Here is an 18,579-nt window from a genome sequence, read left to right as displayed (position 1 = left end):
CCATCAGATATCTAGATATTTCTGAACTTGGAAAATTGACTGCCTTCAAATCTACCATTGCAAAACTACCATAAATCTGTAATCGGCATTTTTATTTATTTACTTTAATTTTATTTATTTAATTATCTTTCTTCCCTATCATTATGCAACGATCTCCAATAACATAATCTTCAACCTGTTGAAGGCGGATGTTGTATAGTAGAAGTAGAATAACCCATCATTGTGCAAAATTCAAAATGAATCAAATTATGTTGCAATAATTTCCATGTTAGATGCCAAAATGACTGACCTATTTTTGTCGCAAGAAAAGCAATTAAAGTGTCAACATTAATTGTTTTAAATATGCGATGTTTAATAATTTTTTGTTTATCTTGTATCTTGGCCTAAATAGAGCCGTTTTTAGACTCAATACGTAATACGAATCCATAGATACTTACATGGATTTTCAACTAACATCGTTAGGCCGAAGGGAGGTAAGCAAGATTGGTTGCGCTTCACATCGTATGCTGTTCTGCAAATTATATCAACAGCGTTGCCTTGAGCTCGAATATTATCCGGGTAGTTTTCTGGTGGTGTTTCCGGAAATGGCGGTGTGAATGGACATTAAATCAAGATTTGTTTTGACCGACCTTCACAGGAAAGATGAAAACTATCAAACGAATAGCTCGTGGAATATGTGACTTTGTAAATGTAATTGAGTACATGAAACATGGAAAATACCCAACAGACGCTACTGACGGCGAAAAACGAAGCCTTCGGAAACGCTCCAAGAGCTTCAGGCTGGATGGCGAAAATCTTTATTATTTGATGAATACGTCAGAAAGTAGTGATGACGTTTCAAAGAGACATGATCGTCTGGTTGTTCTTACGGATGAACAACGTCTGGAGATTATTGCAGAAGCACATGTAGATCCAAGAGGTACAAATACACCATAAATGCGTTGGTGTTGACATGGTCCAATTAAACCAGGGGTTCGATTTACCCTGTTCGGTGATGGCGGATAAAATATTCCACCCCTTCAGTTTATAAGGACCGGGCCTTCAAATGGCACCGTTGGGACACGGCTTCGTCTTTTTAACGTTTTAAATATGTATATACGGCCTGGTCATGCTAAATGAGCAGATTTATTTTAATAAAAAAAGCCTGTTAACGTGGTTCGTTCCATAAAAAGTGATAGAGCATAATGATTGTCTCTCTGACCAGAAGAATAATGACTGGGAGAGGCAGAAATTCTGGGAAGAGAGGGATGGACCTAAAAATAAAATACTTATTGGCTTGGACATTTGAGAGTTAACAATTAATATGTGATTAAATCTATTTTTTAACGAAGTAGGTTCTTGGTCTTTAATTATCATTTTCATTTTATTTAAAAAAAAGTGTAGTAGATACGTGTAGATTATTAACAGCTGTAGAACTAAAAAAATAAATAAATATTGAATCCACTGAAGTTTATAAGGTCTACCAAAAATTTAAGCTCTTTAGATTAAAAATTTGAAGCAACATTATGAACCAATTTGTAAAAACCTGATATTACATGAAAAAAAACCTCAGCACAATTAGTTGGACTGAAATAAGCCAGAGTTTCCTCTGGCCCTGACACCAGAGGTAGACAATATGACATATTAATAAAATCTATAACCTGTAACTGAGCGTGATTGGATTATCTCAGTCGAGGGGTAAGATTCTGTAACATAATCACAACCGAAGCGTAAGCCGAGGCTGAGATGTTACAGAATCTTAGTCCGTGGCAATATAAACAGATCTCGCTCAGTTACAGGTATTAGATTTTTTTCTCTTGCATCTTTTAGTTCTAAAAAGTATTCAATTTTGCTAAAGACTACAAGTATCCAAACTTCCAACTAAATATGCATGGTCTCTTCACTACTAATTGACATTTGAAATCTTCCATGTAAAACTGTAGTCCATCTGTACAAAGAAGACAACGTACTTAACAATGTAGAATATATTTTATCTACAACATCAGATATTTAACTACATTATGTACAATGCAGATTGTCAGTTTCGAGCCGTTTAGGAGGGGATGAATATGTTGCTGTGTAAAAATTCCGCAAAATGTCACTTAAAGGTACAGTCAGATCGGATGAGTTAGAAAAATCTTACATGGGGTATGGCGTGTGATATCGCTGTCTGAGGTGCAAGAAAGATGATTGTCTGGTGTTGGACATCTATCTGTCAAAAGAAGTCGGGCCAGAGGAAACTCTGTCTAGGACTTAAGTTCAGTCATCTTTGAAATCCAAGATCTACTTTTAATATACAATCTCTGCTCCATTGGAATATGTCATAACTAAATTGCAGGCTTAATATAGCTTACAGTTAGACATTTGATTGGTTTCAGATGTAAAAAAGAACTGACCAATCACTGGACTGATACATGTCCTTTCAATAGTACAGATCTAGAGGAAACAAAGGTGCCTTTGATTTTGTCATTATGTATTCCAAAGATGTTAAACTTCAGATGGAAATTCAGACAGGTGTTTAAGCTGTACTAACTGACCTCCTGCAGCTGGTCGCTGGCAATAGATCTGTCGCTACGTCCAAGATAATACATTATGCTGATCACTCCATGTAAATGTGCGTAGAGTTGGATGTCTTCAATATATATAAACAAGAGTTGTAAATTGGTGCCCGTTGCTGCCTAAAGCATGTATATATAAATCAAAAGAAAACATGCTATGAAATTAGGATTGTGAAATATGATTTTTTTAGCCAGTACTAATTCAAATGATGAATGCGAGAAACTGACTTTACAGAATGTTTCTACCAAGTACAGTGTCTTCAGGTTTATGTACAGTATGCAAAGAATTATTGCACTATACAATTTTTAATGGTTTAGTTCTACCATTGCTAATAGATTAAATGTAGAGATAATATTTTTACCATGTGCTGATTAATTTACAGGTGTTCATCTGGGTCGAGAAAAGGCCACAGCAATTATCAACAAGAAGTACTACTGGGTGGGCGTGTCCAACATGGTAAGGGAGTATTCACGAGCATGTCAGGTTTGCCGAGCCAACAGGGCAGCCCAGAGCCAGGCCTACGAACTTTACCGTTCACAAATAACCAGTACAGCCAAAGAAGAAGACGAATTCCACGATGTCGAAACAGCTTCATCATTATCCTCTTCCTTGATGTCCACTTCCTCTGACCTGGCTGATGATTCCATCAAAATGGAATGGCAAATATCATCAGACCCTATGGCATTTGGTGAAGTGGTAGGTGTATTAAAACATACTTTAAAGATGGTTGTGCAAACCAGTTTAGATTGATTACATCATCATATTAATTCATGTAGTTTAGTGATAACATGTGTAAATAAGTGGAAATAAACAGATACAAGTATAAATGTCATGAAAAAAAAATAAAAAAAAAATTCTTGAAGTTCCTACCTGTTCTCTTTGTGGTCCTTAGTTGTGCATATTTCATTTTCAACTTGCATTGATTGGAAAAAATATGTCATTTAGCCATTTAAGTATGTTTTTGGTATTCCTCTTAAAGCACTGTGTGTACATTTCTCAAACTTCACAAAAAAGTTCTTCCTGTTCCCTAGCTTTGAATATTTCATTTTGAGATTCAAGCTGTGCGATNCAATATAATATTTAATGAGAATATTTTGCTATGACTGGTTAAATATTCAGGTGAGCGATACAGGCCCTCTTGGGCCTCTTGTTTTTTTTATATGGATGCCCAAAACCAGAAACATTTCGTCTTTTTCACACATTGCCTTTCTAGTCAAATAACAGAATTAACCTGTTTTTGAAAGACTTTTTGTCAAACACAGCAGTATTAAGTTTTGATTAAAAAGTCTTAACATAAATCCAACAGATACAGGTAAGAGAAAAGATCTCTCTGGGATCTCTTATGTTTTGTCTTAATTACCTGGTAATGTTGAAAATAAAATTACCTTTATATTGTATATATATTATATGCCACCCATTAAAAAGTTTTATTTAACATTTTCTGTTTGCTAGAAATCACTTGTTATTAATATGTGATGATTTGTAGGTGGAGCTGTCGGTTTTGGGTCCGTACAAGTGTCAGAAGAGTAGCCGATATGTGGTGGTTTTCCTGGATGTGTTCTCTAGTTGGCCAGAAGCTTACCTTTTAGATACTGTGACACCAGCAGATATTACACACCTCGTCATGAAATGGGTCTGTAGGTCAGTGGATTTATTTTTTCTCTCTTTCTTTATTTTACGCATGGTATCACTGCTGAACTTTTCTATGCAAGCCAAATTCGCTTATAGTCTTTAAAATGCTATTTAGCTATAAGTGCACACTGAAGGATTTATGGTCATAGTGGAATTGAAAAGACACACAAGAAGTGTTTGTGTGTATGTGTTACCTATAGCTAGTTTTTTTTGTACCAGATGTACCATGAAATATTTGATATTGAAATGAAATCCAACACATAAAGGTGCTGAGTATGGAGCCTCGGTTAACACTGACATTTCTTATTATGCCTCTACATGTTATTTCTTCTTAAACAAAGTCAACAAGAGTACCGCAGGGCAGAACAATATACGCCCGTCGAATGCCATAAAGTGTTATATACTTTCTTACATTGAAATAAGATCTGCATCATTCTAAGAGTGGTTAGCTGACATGCTATAAAAAATGTAGAAGAAAATCTCCACACAAAAAATCAAATACTGAAATAAACAAAGGGCAATAACTTTTGCAAAAATTGTTGAATCAAAATTCTTTGAAGGGAGACACAACTTCATATCATGATTATAATGTATACCAAGTTTCAAAGAGATCCGTTGAAAAATGTAGGAGGAGATTGCTGGACAAACAATAGTTTTACATCACTGACAATTTCAGCCAATGACATGTAAAATTGGACAGTTACTCTTCAAAAGATATACAAAAACAAATGCATTTCTGTACACATAGTAATTAGGTTGTTTTTGCATGGTGCAAAGTTAGCTAATTTTGATGTTCAAAATCCAGTATTTGATTTTCAATATTTATGTTGTATTGAGATATTGATAATGATACAGGGAATGATATGTACATGTAACAATTTGTAAAATTCACTTTTGCGTCATCTCAGAAAACACACATGTGAGGAAAAAACCCTTATATGTGCATTGGTTTGTTGTATAATGTCGCTTACCGGTAGTTAGTTTGATGATGTCTACTGACTTGCTCTGATTTATAGGTTTGGAGTGATGCAGAACCTAAATGTGAAGGACTGTGGACCATCATGCTCAACGACTCAGTGTCAACCCTTAACCAAAGTGTTGAAGGATCAGGGTCTTTTTGATGTGACTATACATCAGTGTTCCACTGTTTGGAATTCATGTGAGTTGTGGTGTTACCTTAAAAATAAACCAATGCCCCCAAAGGTATGGCTTGATGTGAAACAGGATTGGATTTGTTTTTCACTTTTATATTGCATGATGTATATTTTTACATTAACAGTTAATCATGATCTGTATTACTGCTGATATACATGTACATGTAAGAATAAAAATGAGCAGTAAAATGTTTAAAATCAAGAAATAGGTACACTTTAACTAAGCACAATATTAATGGCATCTTTAAGTCCTATTATTAAATACAGACACCACTAATCCTGATGTGCCAATATCTGGCCACCATTTACGAGGTTATCCAGATATCCAGCCATCACTAATCTGGTTGTTTCACTTTCAAGTCACCACTGTATAATCTGGTTGTCCCATCACATTATTTAGCCACTATTATTCTGGTTATACATGAACCACTTCCAAGTCGCCAATAATGCAGTTGTAATTCAAATAGAAACAGCAGATAAGCATGTGATGATTAAATGTTTTTCTTCTTGAAGATGAAAATAAATTCTGTATCATTACATGTATTGTAATTGTGATATGCTGTATTTCTAAATGCTTCTGTGATTTACTTTTTAACTTGTGTCTTTCAGCTGCACAATGGAATGAAGTAGAAAAAAAAGTTGTCAGTTTTATTGAGAATAATGAGTGTTGGGATAAGTGTTTAGATTTTGCCCTTTTGCCTCTGCGTATATCTAGAGGAAAAGATGCGCAGTACACACCAAGCTATTTAACATTTGGCAGGTAATATATGCATGTATTGTACTCATTTTCAATTATGTTTGTAATTTGAATGAATAATTTACACATCTAACTGAAACATTGATTTGAGTGAAGCACTGCCATATAATATAACTAAGTGTCTGTGATTTCTGAACCAAATATATGTGTAGCAGTTAATATTAATGAGCATTACATTTATTTACCACAGGGAATTCCGCCTGCCCCTATACCTATCACATCGAGTGGATGTCAGCTGCACAAGTGCCACACTGGACCCCCACCTGACAATAGGCCAGATGCAGTGCTCAACTGATAGACTAGTCCAACTCTACACAGAATATACCAGTGATATGGGGAAAGAAGTCACGGAACAAAACGTTGAGGTGACGGACAAAACCGACTTTAAAGTACCCACAAATTCTAATCTGTCTGGAAAGAAACGTGGAAAAAGAAAGAGAGGCTTGCAACAAACCGACAAAGAGGTGGAAGAGAACAATGATAATAGTGATGTTGTTTACAGTACTGAGGGTTCAGAGGGTAATACAGACGTTCCTTTGTCTACAGGGCTGCCCAAGGGGGCAAAAAAGCGTAAACCCAGACATTCCCAGCAGCTCAAGGATAGCAAACATATCAAAACAGAATCAGCCAAGGAGGCAGATAATGATGGAGATTTTGAAAAATATGATCAAGAAATGTGCAAGGTACTCACTAATGTAGCGGGAAACTTTCCCTAAGTCAGATATTTGCCCTTAACCAGTGAAATCGAAATTCATCGAGTGTTGACTTGGCCTTTCACATGTAATAACTATATATTGTATACTGTGTATGTCATGATAATTCATCCCTCAATACCATTTTCAACATTTTGATATCAAATAATTGCACATGTGTATATTCATTCATGATATTCATTTCTATTCAACAATATATGTATATAAGGAATTTTATAGCAACATAAGTACACAAATTTATGAACGTCTCATATATCACAACCAGCTCAGTTAATGTTTCATCATGCTTTAGATGTGTTATACGTATACAGAGACATTGTGATCTGTTGGACTTTTCAGATATCCTTAGATGTGTTCTATAGAAGCATTTTGACCTACTTGGAAGAACAGACGTACCCTCGTGGGAGTAGTGAACACCTGAAGCGGTCCGTCAGAAAAGCCCACACTAGTTACTCTGTAGAAGATGGAAAACTCATGTACAACATCGGATCTACTGGCAAAAAGCAGGTGATCACCACACTGAAGAGCAGGATGGAACTCCTGAAGTCTGCACATATAGACTCAGAAGGTATTATAAACTGTTACTCCTATGTATGTGTCTCTTTCCCTGCAGTGTAATGGTAATTATAAACTGTTACTTCTATGTATGTGTCTTTTTCCCTGCAGTGTAATGGTAATTATAAACTGTTACTCCTGTGTATGTGTCTCTTTCCCTGCAGTGTAATGGTAATTATAAACTGTTACTCCTATGTATGTGTCTCTTTCCCTGCAGTGTAATGGTAATTATAAACTGTTACTCCTATGTATGTGTCTCTTTCCCTGCAGTGTAATGGTAATTATAAACTGTTACTCCTATGTATGTGTCTCTTTCCCTGCAGTGTAATGGTAATTATAAACTGTTACTCCTATGTATGTGTCTCTTTCCCTGCAGTGTAATGGTAATTATAAACTGTTACTCCTATGTATGTGTCTCTTTCCCTGCAGTGTAATGGTAATTATAAACTGTTACTCCTATGTATGTGTCTCTTTCCCTGCAGTGTAATGGTAATTATAAACTGTTACTCCTATGTATGTGTCTCTTTCCCTGCAGTGTAATGGTAATTATAAACTGTTACTCCTATGTATGTGTCTCTTTCCCTGCAGTGTAATGGTAATTATAAACTGTTACTCCTATGTATGTGTCTCTTTCCCTGCAGTGTAATGGTAATTATAAACTGTTACTCCTATGTATGTGTCTCTTTCCCTGCAGTGTAATGGTAATTATAAACTGTTACTCCTATGTATGTGTCTCTTTCCCTGCAGTGTAATGGTAATTATAAACTGTTACTCCTATGTATGTGTCTCTTTCCCTGCAGTGTAATGGTAATTATAAACTGTTACTCCTATGTATGTGTCTCTTTCCCTGCAGTGTAATGGTAATTATAAACTGTTACTCCTATGTATGTGTCTCTTTCCCTGCAGTGTAATGGTAATTATAAACTGTTACTCCTATGTATGTGTCTCTTTCCCTGCAGTGTAATGGTAATTATAAACTGTTACTCCTATGTATGTGTCTCTTTCCCTGCAGTGTAATGGTAATTATAAACTGTTACTCCTATGTATGTGTCTCTTTCCCTGCAGTGTAATGGTAATTATAAACTGTTACTCCTATGTATGTGTCTCTTTCCCTGCAGTGTAATGGTAATTATAAACTGTTACTCCTATGTATGTGTCTCTTTCCCTGCAGTGTAATGGTAATTATAAACTGTTACTCCTATGTATGTGTCTCTTTCCCTGCAGTGTAATGGTAATTATAAACTGTTACTCCTATGTATGTGTCTCTTTCCCTGCAGTGTAATGGTAATTATAAACTGTTACTCCTATGTATGTGTCTCTTTCCCTGCAGTGTAATGGTAATTATAAACTGTTACTCCTATGTATGTGTCTCTTTCCCTGCAGTGTAATGGTAATTATAAACTGTTACTCCTATGTATGTGTCTCTTTCCCTGCAGTGTAATGGTAATTATAAACTGTTACTCCTATGTATGTGTCTCTTTCCCTGCAGTGTAATGGTAATTATAAACTGTTACTCCTATGTATGTGTCTCTTTCCCTGCAGTGTAATGGTAATTATAAACTGTTACTCCTATGTATGTGTCTCTTTCCCTGCAGTGTAATGGTAATTATAAACTGTTACTCCTATGTATGTGTCTCTTTCCCTGCAGTGTAATGGTAATTATAAACTGTTACTCCTATGTATGTGTCTCTTTCCCTGCAGTGTAATGGTAATTATAAACTGTTACTCCTATGTATGTGTCTCTTTCCCTGCAGTGTAATGGTAATTATAAACTGTTACTCCTATGTATGTGTCTCTTTCCCTGCAGTGTAATGGTAATTATAAACTGTTACTCCTATGTATGTGTCTCTTTCCCTGCAGTGTAATGGTAATTATAAACTGTTACTCCTATGTATGTGTCTCTTTCCCTGCAGTGTAATGGTAATTATAAACTGTTACTCCTATGTATGTGTCTCTTTCCCTGCAGTGTAATGGTAATTATAAACTGTTACTCCTATGTATGTGTCTCTTTCCCTGCAGTGTAATGGTAATTATAAACTGTTACTCCTATGTATGTGTCTCTTTCCCTGCAGTGTAATGGTAATTATAAACTGTTACTCCTATGTATGTGTCTCTTTCCCTGCAGTGTAATGGTAATTATAAACTGTTACTCCTATGTATGTGTCTCTTTCCCTGCAGTGTAATGGTAATTATAAACTGTTACTCCTATGTATGTGTCTCTTTCCCTGCAGTGTAATGGTAATTATAAACTGTTACTCCTATGTATGTGTCTCTTTCCCTGCAGTGTAATGGTAATTATAAACTGTTACTCCTATGTATGTGTCTCTTTCCCTGCAGTGTAATGGTAATTATAAACTGTTACTCACATGTATGTGTCTCTTTCCCTGCTATGTAATGGTAATTATAAACTGTTACTCCTATGTATGTGTCTCTTTCCCTGCAGTGTAATGGTAATTATAAACCATTATATATGTGTCACTTTCCCTGCAGTGTAATGGTAAACTTATAATCACTGGGATCGCTGTGGTTATGGAGGCCAGGTTTATAAAGAGTTTAAGCTGATGTTGAGTCATCCAGTCTTCATGCATTATATATGTATTTCGGGGAAGTTTAAAAATTATTTAAGCATCGATACATTTTAAAATGTTAATACGTTTTGTAAAGAATCTCATAAAATAGAACATTTATTACATCCTTGCATCAAATGAGTATAAGGTATTGCCTCGACCGTGTATGTGTCTGCATTTGACAAAGTTTCCAGAGCATATCTCGACATCTTTTCATGCATTGACATCAGACTAGACACAAAGGCACATCATATCAAGGTGTGTTGTGTACCAAATTCACATAGTTGTGACCTCTTTTATATTTTGACCTTTGACCACCTATGCAAAAACATAGGCTTACTGAGCAATGCTATGCTACAATTTTATTTCTTTCAATTTTTTTCACAAGAAAGTTTGAAGTAAAATGAACATATCATTAAGATAGGCACTAATTCTAAAAGAAAAACACCTCTGAGAAGTTATTAAAATATCACAATCGCAAGAAATTAGTTTAAATCACAGCAGTTCTTATTGTAGTGCTTAATATGAAAAATAAGATATATTTTGGTAAATTTTGTCTAGCATAACTATATCAATGATACACATCCTATATAGATGTTTATCACACAGAGAAAAATTGATGTGTATCTGTATAGTGGGGTAAACAAGTCTAATTTGTCATCTTTATTGTCCTGTCTGTGGCAGTGTTTCATATGGGAACACATATGTAGGGTGTGGACATATCAACGGAGCCCACAGTTGGAGTTAAATCTTATTTTGATAATTCCTAATGTAATATATATTGACAGGTAATCACATGCCCGTACGACATGTGACGAAGGAGTTATCCCAATACTACTGGAGAGGCATGGTGGCAGATTGTCAAGCATTTGTAGCTGCTTGTCCTACTTGTGATACGAAACGCTCTGAGAAAAAGAGGAATTTACAGGAAGTAGTCTTATTGGCTAGTATCCGAAAATTTGTAAGTTATTAATATCTGTATTGATAACATTTAAATCAATTAAATCTTCTTTCTGAAAAAAATGATCCACATTCTTGTCAAAAATAATTAAGTTAAACCCTTTGTTAAATCGAGGGTTGTCAACCTTCAAAATTTTGTTATTCACCTTAGCCGCTGCAAAATATCATGAAATGTTTACTGCTTTATTGTAGGAGAAAATTGCTGAAGTTGCAGAGAAACACTACTCCTTACTTATACAGTATCTACATAAGTCAAAGTTCCCGCCATCAACCACTGATAAAGATAAAACTGCAGTTGAGAAGATAGCCTCCCAGTTTAAGCTTGTCAAAGGTGTCCTGTATTTGATGGACAAGTCGTCATCCATGTGTGTGGAAATAGCCAGTCGAGCCCGCAAAATGGCCATCAAATCTGCACACGCCAGTACAGGTATATATTAGAAACAGTCTGCTCAAATGAATAGCAGATAGCTAAAAATGTGAAACCAGGTACATACTGTTTAATGGACACAGCTAAGACCTATCATGACAAGGACACAATTGATTTGAAATAGATTTGATTTTGGCTCAATATTTTGCACAAGGTTAGACATTGTATGTGTAGCAGAACTGGACTGGGTCGATAACAGGAGACTTAAGTAGCTCAATTGGTAGAGCGCGCACATAGAGTTTGAGAGGTCCCAGGTTCTAGGTGCATTTGTCCACTATTACTACATTTGGTGCCTGTGACTAACCCTTGTTTAAAACACTGGGTGAGTGCATGGCAAGGGGATACCTCTGTTAGTGTCAGCCTATAATAAGTGGTTGCTTTAACAGCGTTCAATGGCCATCAAGTTTATATTTAAATGGTTGTGAATGTAAATAAAGGACTCTCAGAAAAAGTTAGCTTGTAAAAGCGACTTATATATGGCAAGTTCAAAAGTTCACTGTAATTATCAATTTTCATATTGTCTGACATACAGAATCACTTTCACTCTTTAACCTTGTCTAGTATGGGTTTGTTTGGCCTTTTTCAGGAAGTGCTGTTCCTAGCTTTGAAGAACTCTGTGGGGAGGTCAGTCAAAAGTATATATGGCACAGCCTGACCACAGATGTGCATCATTACCTGACCACACTGGAGACTACAGCTCAGGCATGTACAACAGTCAGACCAACGAATGTAGAAAAGAAGCGGTTGGAGTTCCTTGAATTTTTTGTAAGTACATATACATGTTTTAAAAATCGAATTTTACAATGTTGCCTTGATATATATTTAGCAAATGACATTTCTAGCAAGGAAGGATTTAAGTGTGATCTTGTTATTAGGGCCCTTAAGTAATCAGTGTCTGCCTGTCCATCTATCCATCCACACTTTCACAAAAACCAAAAAGCTAATCCTTTCGAAATTTAACATGGTTATACACTGTGATATGTAGATGTGGAATAGGGGTTTCAAAAATGTCTAAGGTCAATGTAACTTACTATAACATCATGAGGAGAACAGTTCCTATCTCAGAATCCAAAAGACTTTTTTATTTTTTTATTTTTACATGATGATAATCTGATGTAGATGTGTGAAAAAGAGGTTTCTAAGGTCAAGGTCACTGCTACTAAGAATCGATCATGGGGGGTTGGGAGTATGGTCTTTATCTCAGAATCCAAAAGATTAACCTATTGGAAATTTTACGTCTTCTCACCACTTCGTATCTGAAATAAAAACACAAACACGCAAATATACATTTGCCGTACTAGCCCATCTTAAACCTAAATGATATGAAGATGTGCAAAAGAGGTTTAATTTTTTTCTCAGGTTAAGGTCAAGGTCATTGTAACTAGAAAAGGTCAGGCACATGGCAGTGTCCTTGGTGACCTGCCTGCTTTCTATTTTTGTAAGTAGATAGGAATGTTTTTTAACATGTTTATATCTGTCCTACATGAGTTGTACATGTTTTCACCTGGTCTGAATAATAACTGAAAATACAAGTTGTATATCTGTTCAGTAGAATAACTTGTTATATATAGCTGTAACATATTGAAACGTAATAAGAGTTTTGTTCATTGTCGGCAATATTTTAGAGCCATTGTGGGGAACCTTCTTGTGGTCATTGACTTAATTTTTAAGCCCCTGTGCACAGTGCTCTTGGTAAATGAGAAATTGGTTCTAAACAACCCAGTTTTCATTGATACTAAATATCAATGTACGACCATTTGTATTTTATGGTGTGCAAATAACTTCATTTTCTTACCCTTGCTATAATCTATATTACTTAACTTTACTTACTTTACTTAAAGAATGATGAAAAAGCATTTTTTGAGAAACATGACAACCACTCTGTGACCAAATCAATCCAAGGCAAAGGCGAAGAGAATAATGAGGTGACTGCAGAGATTGGGCTGGACATGCATGTGTCTGAAGATGAAGATGAATGTGAAAGTGAAGAAATCAGCATGTCCAACAATTCTGAACAGCGTACCACGGATGAGACAGGGAGCGGTAATAAAACAGGAAGTGATTTGTGTCAAGGAACAGACACTGAGGTAGGACTGAGCAACTATGTGAGTAATACTCCTAACAAAGTCTACCTGGTGTCCACCACCAGGAATCCTACAGAAACCGAGTCGGCAATAACTGTACACATAACAGAAGAAGCAGATAAAGAAGGTAAAGACAATAAAAGTGACAAAGAGGAATCATCTCTATTAAGTGAAAAAGAAGGTGTTATCAGAAGGAAATCTCAACTCTCTGACCTTGGTGAAGGAGGATTGGTGCAGCTAGCTAATGCCCTGGCCCTGGTGTCTGATCCTCTGACCGAGGCAGCTGTCCAGTCTATTATTGATGGGTCAGACCCCACACAGAAGGGGAAGGTCACACTGCCCCAAAATCCCTCAACTAGGGCAACGAAGCTAACAAACAAGAAAACTACTGTAGGTGTTATCTCAACAAAAGTTCAATCCCAATTATCAAGCAGCCATTCCAACCCACAAGATACAGAAGAGGCGGAGGGTAAGACAAAACGTCAGGAGAATATCAAATAGGAGAGTGATTTTATAGCAGCAGATAGGTTAAACTTAAGTCTTATGTTTAGTTGGTATATACTGTTAATGGGGATATTTTTATGTTGGTCAATTTATGCGAAGAATTCAGTAATTTGTTTCTTTGTTTACATGGTTATTTCCACTCAATGTCTGAACAATAAAAAATCAATATTTGGAACAAGATTCAACAGTTTGGTATGAATAATAAATGCTATGTTTGTTTTGAACACAAACAGGAATTGAAAAAAATATTTTGCGAGCTTTCGAAAATGTCTGTTTCCTGTAAATTTGTCAAGCAAAGAGTGTAATTGACCGATGTCTCCACTTTAAACTGCTGAAAACAACTCACTAAGCCAGTGTTGAATCAGTAAAGTCAGCTGTCAGAAATCATACAGACATTTTGCCAAAATAGCACTCTTATACTGCAGGCAGTCAGGGGGATGGGTAACATACATGTATGTTTATAGTTTACCCATTCCACCCCTTAGTGGACAAAACAAACTTAGCATTTAGAAAAATAACTATATTGTGACTCAGCTGACTGTTAAGGCCCTTGGGCCTCTTGTTTTGGTGTTGCAGGTGAGGAGACTGGGGATGGCAAGAAGAAGAAGAGGACATGTTTATTCACCTGTGACATATGCAATCAGATCGTCCGTGGCAATGTCAAGTTTAAAAGTAAAGATACAATACTGCTCTCTCATATGTGTCTATTTCATGTAAGACAGTAGTCGGATGGGCGTAACCTCTGTAGGTGTGGTCGTCCTAGTGGATGATTGGAAAACAAAGATGGCCGGCAGGTGGTCGTATTGAGTTTGGGAGTAAAAGTTATTTAAGCTCTATTTACTGCTCAAAAAGTATGGGAGCGATCTTTCTTCAATTTCACATAAGGGTTCCTCTTGATTCTCAGTTGTGCATGTTAACTTTTGTGGTTGATCAAAAGACTGATTAAGATGGCGGACAGGCAAACTGATCAAACAGAAAAGAGAAAAGAAGAGAAAACATCAAACTGACATAGAACTTATAAAGATGATACAATGGTGGGCGCCAAGGTGATTTGGTTATTTTTCTTAATGTACATGAGGCAATTTGTGTCATTTAAAAAATTAACACCCCATTAGGTCAGCTACCTAGGCTAGTTGAAATATAAGATTACAGTGTTTCTAAAGAATGGATAAAGCTAGCATCATAATTTGAAGTATTTTCATTAGTATCATGAGTAATAAAATTACTCTTGCTTATTTTAAGAACATGACAACACTCTGTATGATCTGAATTAAATGACATAATTTTATGTTTCTGATTGACAGTTCACTTGGCTAAACACAATGGCCAGAAGCCATTCCAGTGTGAAGTGTGCAACAAGCAGTTCACTAATATCAAGTCCAAGCGTCTACACATGCGGAGACACACAGGAGTAACTCCTTATCTGTAAGTATAGAAATTAAATCGGCTTGATTTAATAACAAAAATTGAAATGAAATTAGTATAGAAATTAGCCACAATATCTAGTCTAGGTGACTACACATGCAGATACACATAACAGGTAGTAACTCTCCTTCTGTAAGTATATAAAAGGACTAGTGACATTAAGGGTCATTTCTGGCCTCATCAGGGATTTGAATTTAGTTGTTATATTCGTAATCTGGAATAAATGAAGTATGCAAATATGAAATTTCAAATTCATTCGACAACTGGTTTAGGAGATATGGCATCACAAAGAGAGACATAAACCCGCATTTTCGTAATAAAATGGATGAATACCGTCTGTTGTGTGCAATTTGGTTGAAAATTAGTCATTTTGAAGCAAATTAACTAAATAATTGGATTTTGAAAGCCTTCGCATGCAACAAACAAATAAATATCTTGACATGCTTAAACATTGTCATAGAGGCTTTCATTTCTGCATGCTAATTGTCCAAAAACACCATCTTTTGGCTATTTCTGCATAACAACACATTTTTGTTGCTATGGTGGAACATCTACACATGCGCATAGGAAAAAATCTTCACCAGGAAAGATAGCCCCAATTAACCAATATGATGTTTATAACAGAAATTGGTAAAACAATTCAATTTGAAATTTTTGCTTTTTATGAGGCCAAAAATGACCCATAACGCCAGCCCAAAGTCCTTTACCTAAAACAAAAGTCCTCGTGGCAACACATGCAGAGATACAACAGAATTCAATTTCTTGTTTGTTTCAGATAACAAAAGAAACAAGCGAGCTCTACAGGTCCAAAAGGGCTTTAATTGTTATAAAATGGTTAGGGTACAGCTGTTTGGTCTACTTGGAGCTATATTACAGATGTATAAATCACTTAGTCTGGTCTTTGTTTTATGTTTTAGGTGCAATCTCTGTGGAAAGAAGTTCTCATTGATCGGAAGCCTTAAAGCGCACATTAAAATCCATGAGAAAGGTGGTAATGTGAAAACGAATTGCAAGATTTGTGACAGGACGTTTGCTAGCAAAAATCGTTTTGAAAGACACATGCAGTTCAAACATCCCAACACTCCTCCAGTGTACAAGTGTGATGCCTGTAGCAAGTTCTTTACCACCTCAAGTGAGTTCTTATAAGCTCCCATGTGTTTCACTTCAGTTCAAAGACAATTTATAGTACACAGCTGACAAGCAATTTTACTATTCTTGTCAGACAAAGGATGTCTGAGTGTCCGTAAGGTAGTTCTATTCTTGGAGGAACCAAAATTTTAAGTTTGCAAAAGTTCTGTCTAGTATTTCTTGTGAAATAGTGATAATAAGCTCAAAATGAAACATACACAACTAAGGACCAATGAAAATATTAATATGGAATTTGATAAGGACCTGTCAAGTACTTTTTGAGAAATAATAACAAACTTGAAGTATCAAAATTCAAGATGGCTGTCTGGTAGCCATTTTGTTTTTCCTATTCTTGGTTGTGTTCATCTAAACTTCATCAAAGTTAATGTTCCTGTTTTTGTATTGTTATACAGTTTTCCAATAGCATACCTGTTCTGATGCTATTATCATCCTGCCAATCAATTGATGTTTTGTTTTCATTACACTTCCATCCATGTTTTGCGTGTATGATTTTGTATCGATGTGATTGTCTTGTTTCTATAACAGAAATATTTCTCTCCTTGTTTTACTTGCATAGCTTAGCTTTTATCTAAAATTCTTTTTTCCATTACAGGAAGCTTGAGGCGACATACAATGTCCTTCCATATGAATGTAAAGTACCATCTCTGTGGAGTGTGTGGGAAAAGCTTCTTTAGGAAGGAGTATCTGACATCTCACTTGGCACAGCATCAGGGACTATCAGGCCTCCGAAAGATCGCAAAGAAACGTGACTCCTCCAAGGCCGAACATGGGGAGGAGGTGGTTCATGTTGAACACATGGGCCCCTCAGTTGTACAGCAGCAACAAGAACAACACATATCTGAGCCTGGAGCAATATTGGTGGATGCCTCTGTCTTACATGTTAGTCACTCCAACATCCAAAATGTCCCTCACGCAGAAATTCAGGTCTTAGAACAATCTGACGTACAAAACATTGGTTCTTCAGTAGTGCATCACATTGGTCCATCAGGCGTGACTCGGCCATCCCAGGAAGCCTTGGAGACCTACCAGGCCACACATATTGTGGCAAGTGGGGATGTAGCATCAGACAACATGGTACCTGTCGCACTGTACTCCAACTCACCAGTACAATACGCAGACACAGGAGCTCAGGTGGAGAGCACTTACTACACAATAGAGACCCCCAGCCAGGACGATGAACAACAGGTTGCTCACACAGTGGTGTATGGTTACCCTGCTGTACAGTATGAGGTAGAATGTAGCTCTGGGGCTGACCAGCTTAACAGTGAGGACCTTTCTGCCATCAATCTCCTCGCACAAGCCAGTGTATGTCAGGGTAGTGAGTCTATTACCTATGTCACACACGGGTACCAATAGTGTGTGTTTGGGCAGCAAGTCTATTACCTGCAACACACATGGGTACAGATGTACCAGTTGTCTATGTTTGGCTTGCATATCTATTATCTAGGTCACACATGGGTACCAGTAGTCTATGCTTGGCTTGCATATCTATTATCTAGGTCACACATGGGTACCAGTAATCTATGCTTGGCTAGCATATCTATTATCTAGGTCACACATGAGTACCAGTAGTCTATGCTTGGCTAGCATATCTATTATCTAGGTCATACTACGGTACCAGTAGTGTATGCTTGGCTAGCATATTTATTATCTAGGTCACACATGAGTACCAGTAGTCTATGCTTGACCAGCATATCTATTATCTAGGTCACACATGGGTACCAGTAATCTATGCTTGGCTTGCATATCTATTATCTAGGTCACACATGAGTACCAGTAGTCTATGCTTGGCTAGCATATCTATTATCTAGGTCACACATGGGTACCAGTAGTCTATGCTTGGCTTGCATATCTATTATCTAGGTCCCACATGGGTACCAGTAGTGTATGCTTGGCTAGCATATCTATTATCTAGGTCATACTTCGGTACCAGTAGTTTGTGTTTTTGGCAATGAGTCGATTACATGCTTCACTGGGCAGTGAAGTCACACACAGATACCAGTAGTGCGCTTTAGGAGATTGTGTCCACATGACTGTATGTCGCATATGGGTCTTTTTTAGGTCACCTGAGACAAAGTCTCAGGTGACCTATTGTGATCGCCTTTTGTCCAGCA

General features: G+C 36.6%; 1 protein-coding gene across 2 annotated transcripts; it reads left to right on the top strand.

Moving 5' to 3' along the window:
• The first annotated feature begins 558 nt into the window (after nt 1–558).
• Nucleotides 559–18,579, top strand: LOC110453810. Of its 2 annotated transcripts, XR_002463311.1 has the most exons (16): nt 559–919; nt 2,921–3,234; nt 4,025–4,179; nt 5,187–5,329; nt 5,934–6,084; nt 6,272–6,764; nt 7,134–7,362; nt 10,705–10,877; nt 11,069–11,303; nt 11,890–12,068; nt 13,145–13,856; nt 14,468–14,563; nt 15,196–15,316; nt 16,234–16,448; nt 17,058–18,328; nt 18,381–18,579. XR_002463311.1 is itself a non-coding variant. In XM_021502979.1 (15 exons), the coding sequence occupies exons 1-15, from the start codon at nt 643–645 to the stop codon at nt 17,819–17,821; spliced, it is 4,257 nt and encodes a 1,418-aa protein (XP_021358654.1). In that variant the 5' UTR covers nt 559–642; the 3' UTR covers nt 17,822–18,579. The 2 variants fall into 2 exon arrangements, 1 of the variants encoding a protein (XP_021358654.1); XM_021502979.1 differs by having other exon boundaries at nt 17,058–18,579.

The sequence above is a fragment of the Mizuhopecten yessoensis genome, unplaced genomic scaffold (genome assembly GCF_002113885.1).
Source record: "Mizuhopecten yessoensis strain PY_sf001 unplaced genomic scaffold, ASM211388v2 scaffold897, whole genome shotgun sequence".
Taxonomy (NCBI): Eukaryota; Metazoa; Mollusca; class Bivalvia; order Pectinida; family Pectinidae; genus Mizuhopecten; species Mizuhopecten yessoensis.
This window is presented reverse-complemented; position numbering and strand designations above follow the sequence as displayed.

Coding starts and splice junctions, on each gene's coding strand:
- LOC110453810 (XM_021502979.1), top strand. CDS start 643: ATGAAAACTATCAAACGAATAGCTCGTGGAATATGTGACTTTGTAAAT. Junction 4,180..5,186: donor GTCATGAAATGGGTCTGTAG/GTCAGTGGATTT, acceptor TCTGATTTATAG/GTTTGGAGTGATGCAGAACC. Junction 11,304..11,889: donor ATCTGCACACGCCAGTACAG/GTATATATTAGA, acceptor GGCCTTTTTCAG/GAAGTGCTGTTCCTAGCTTT.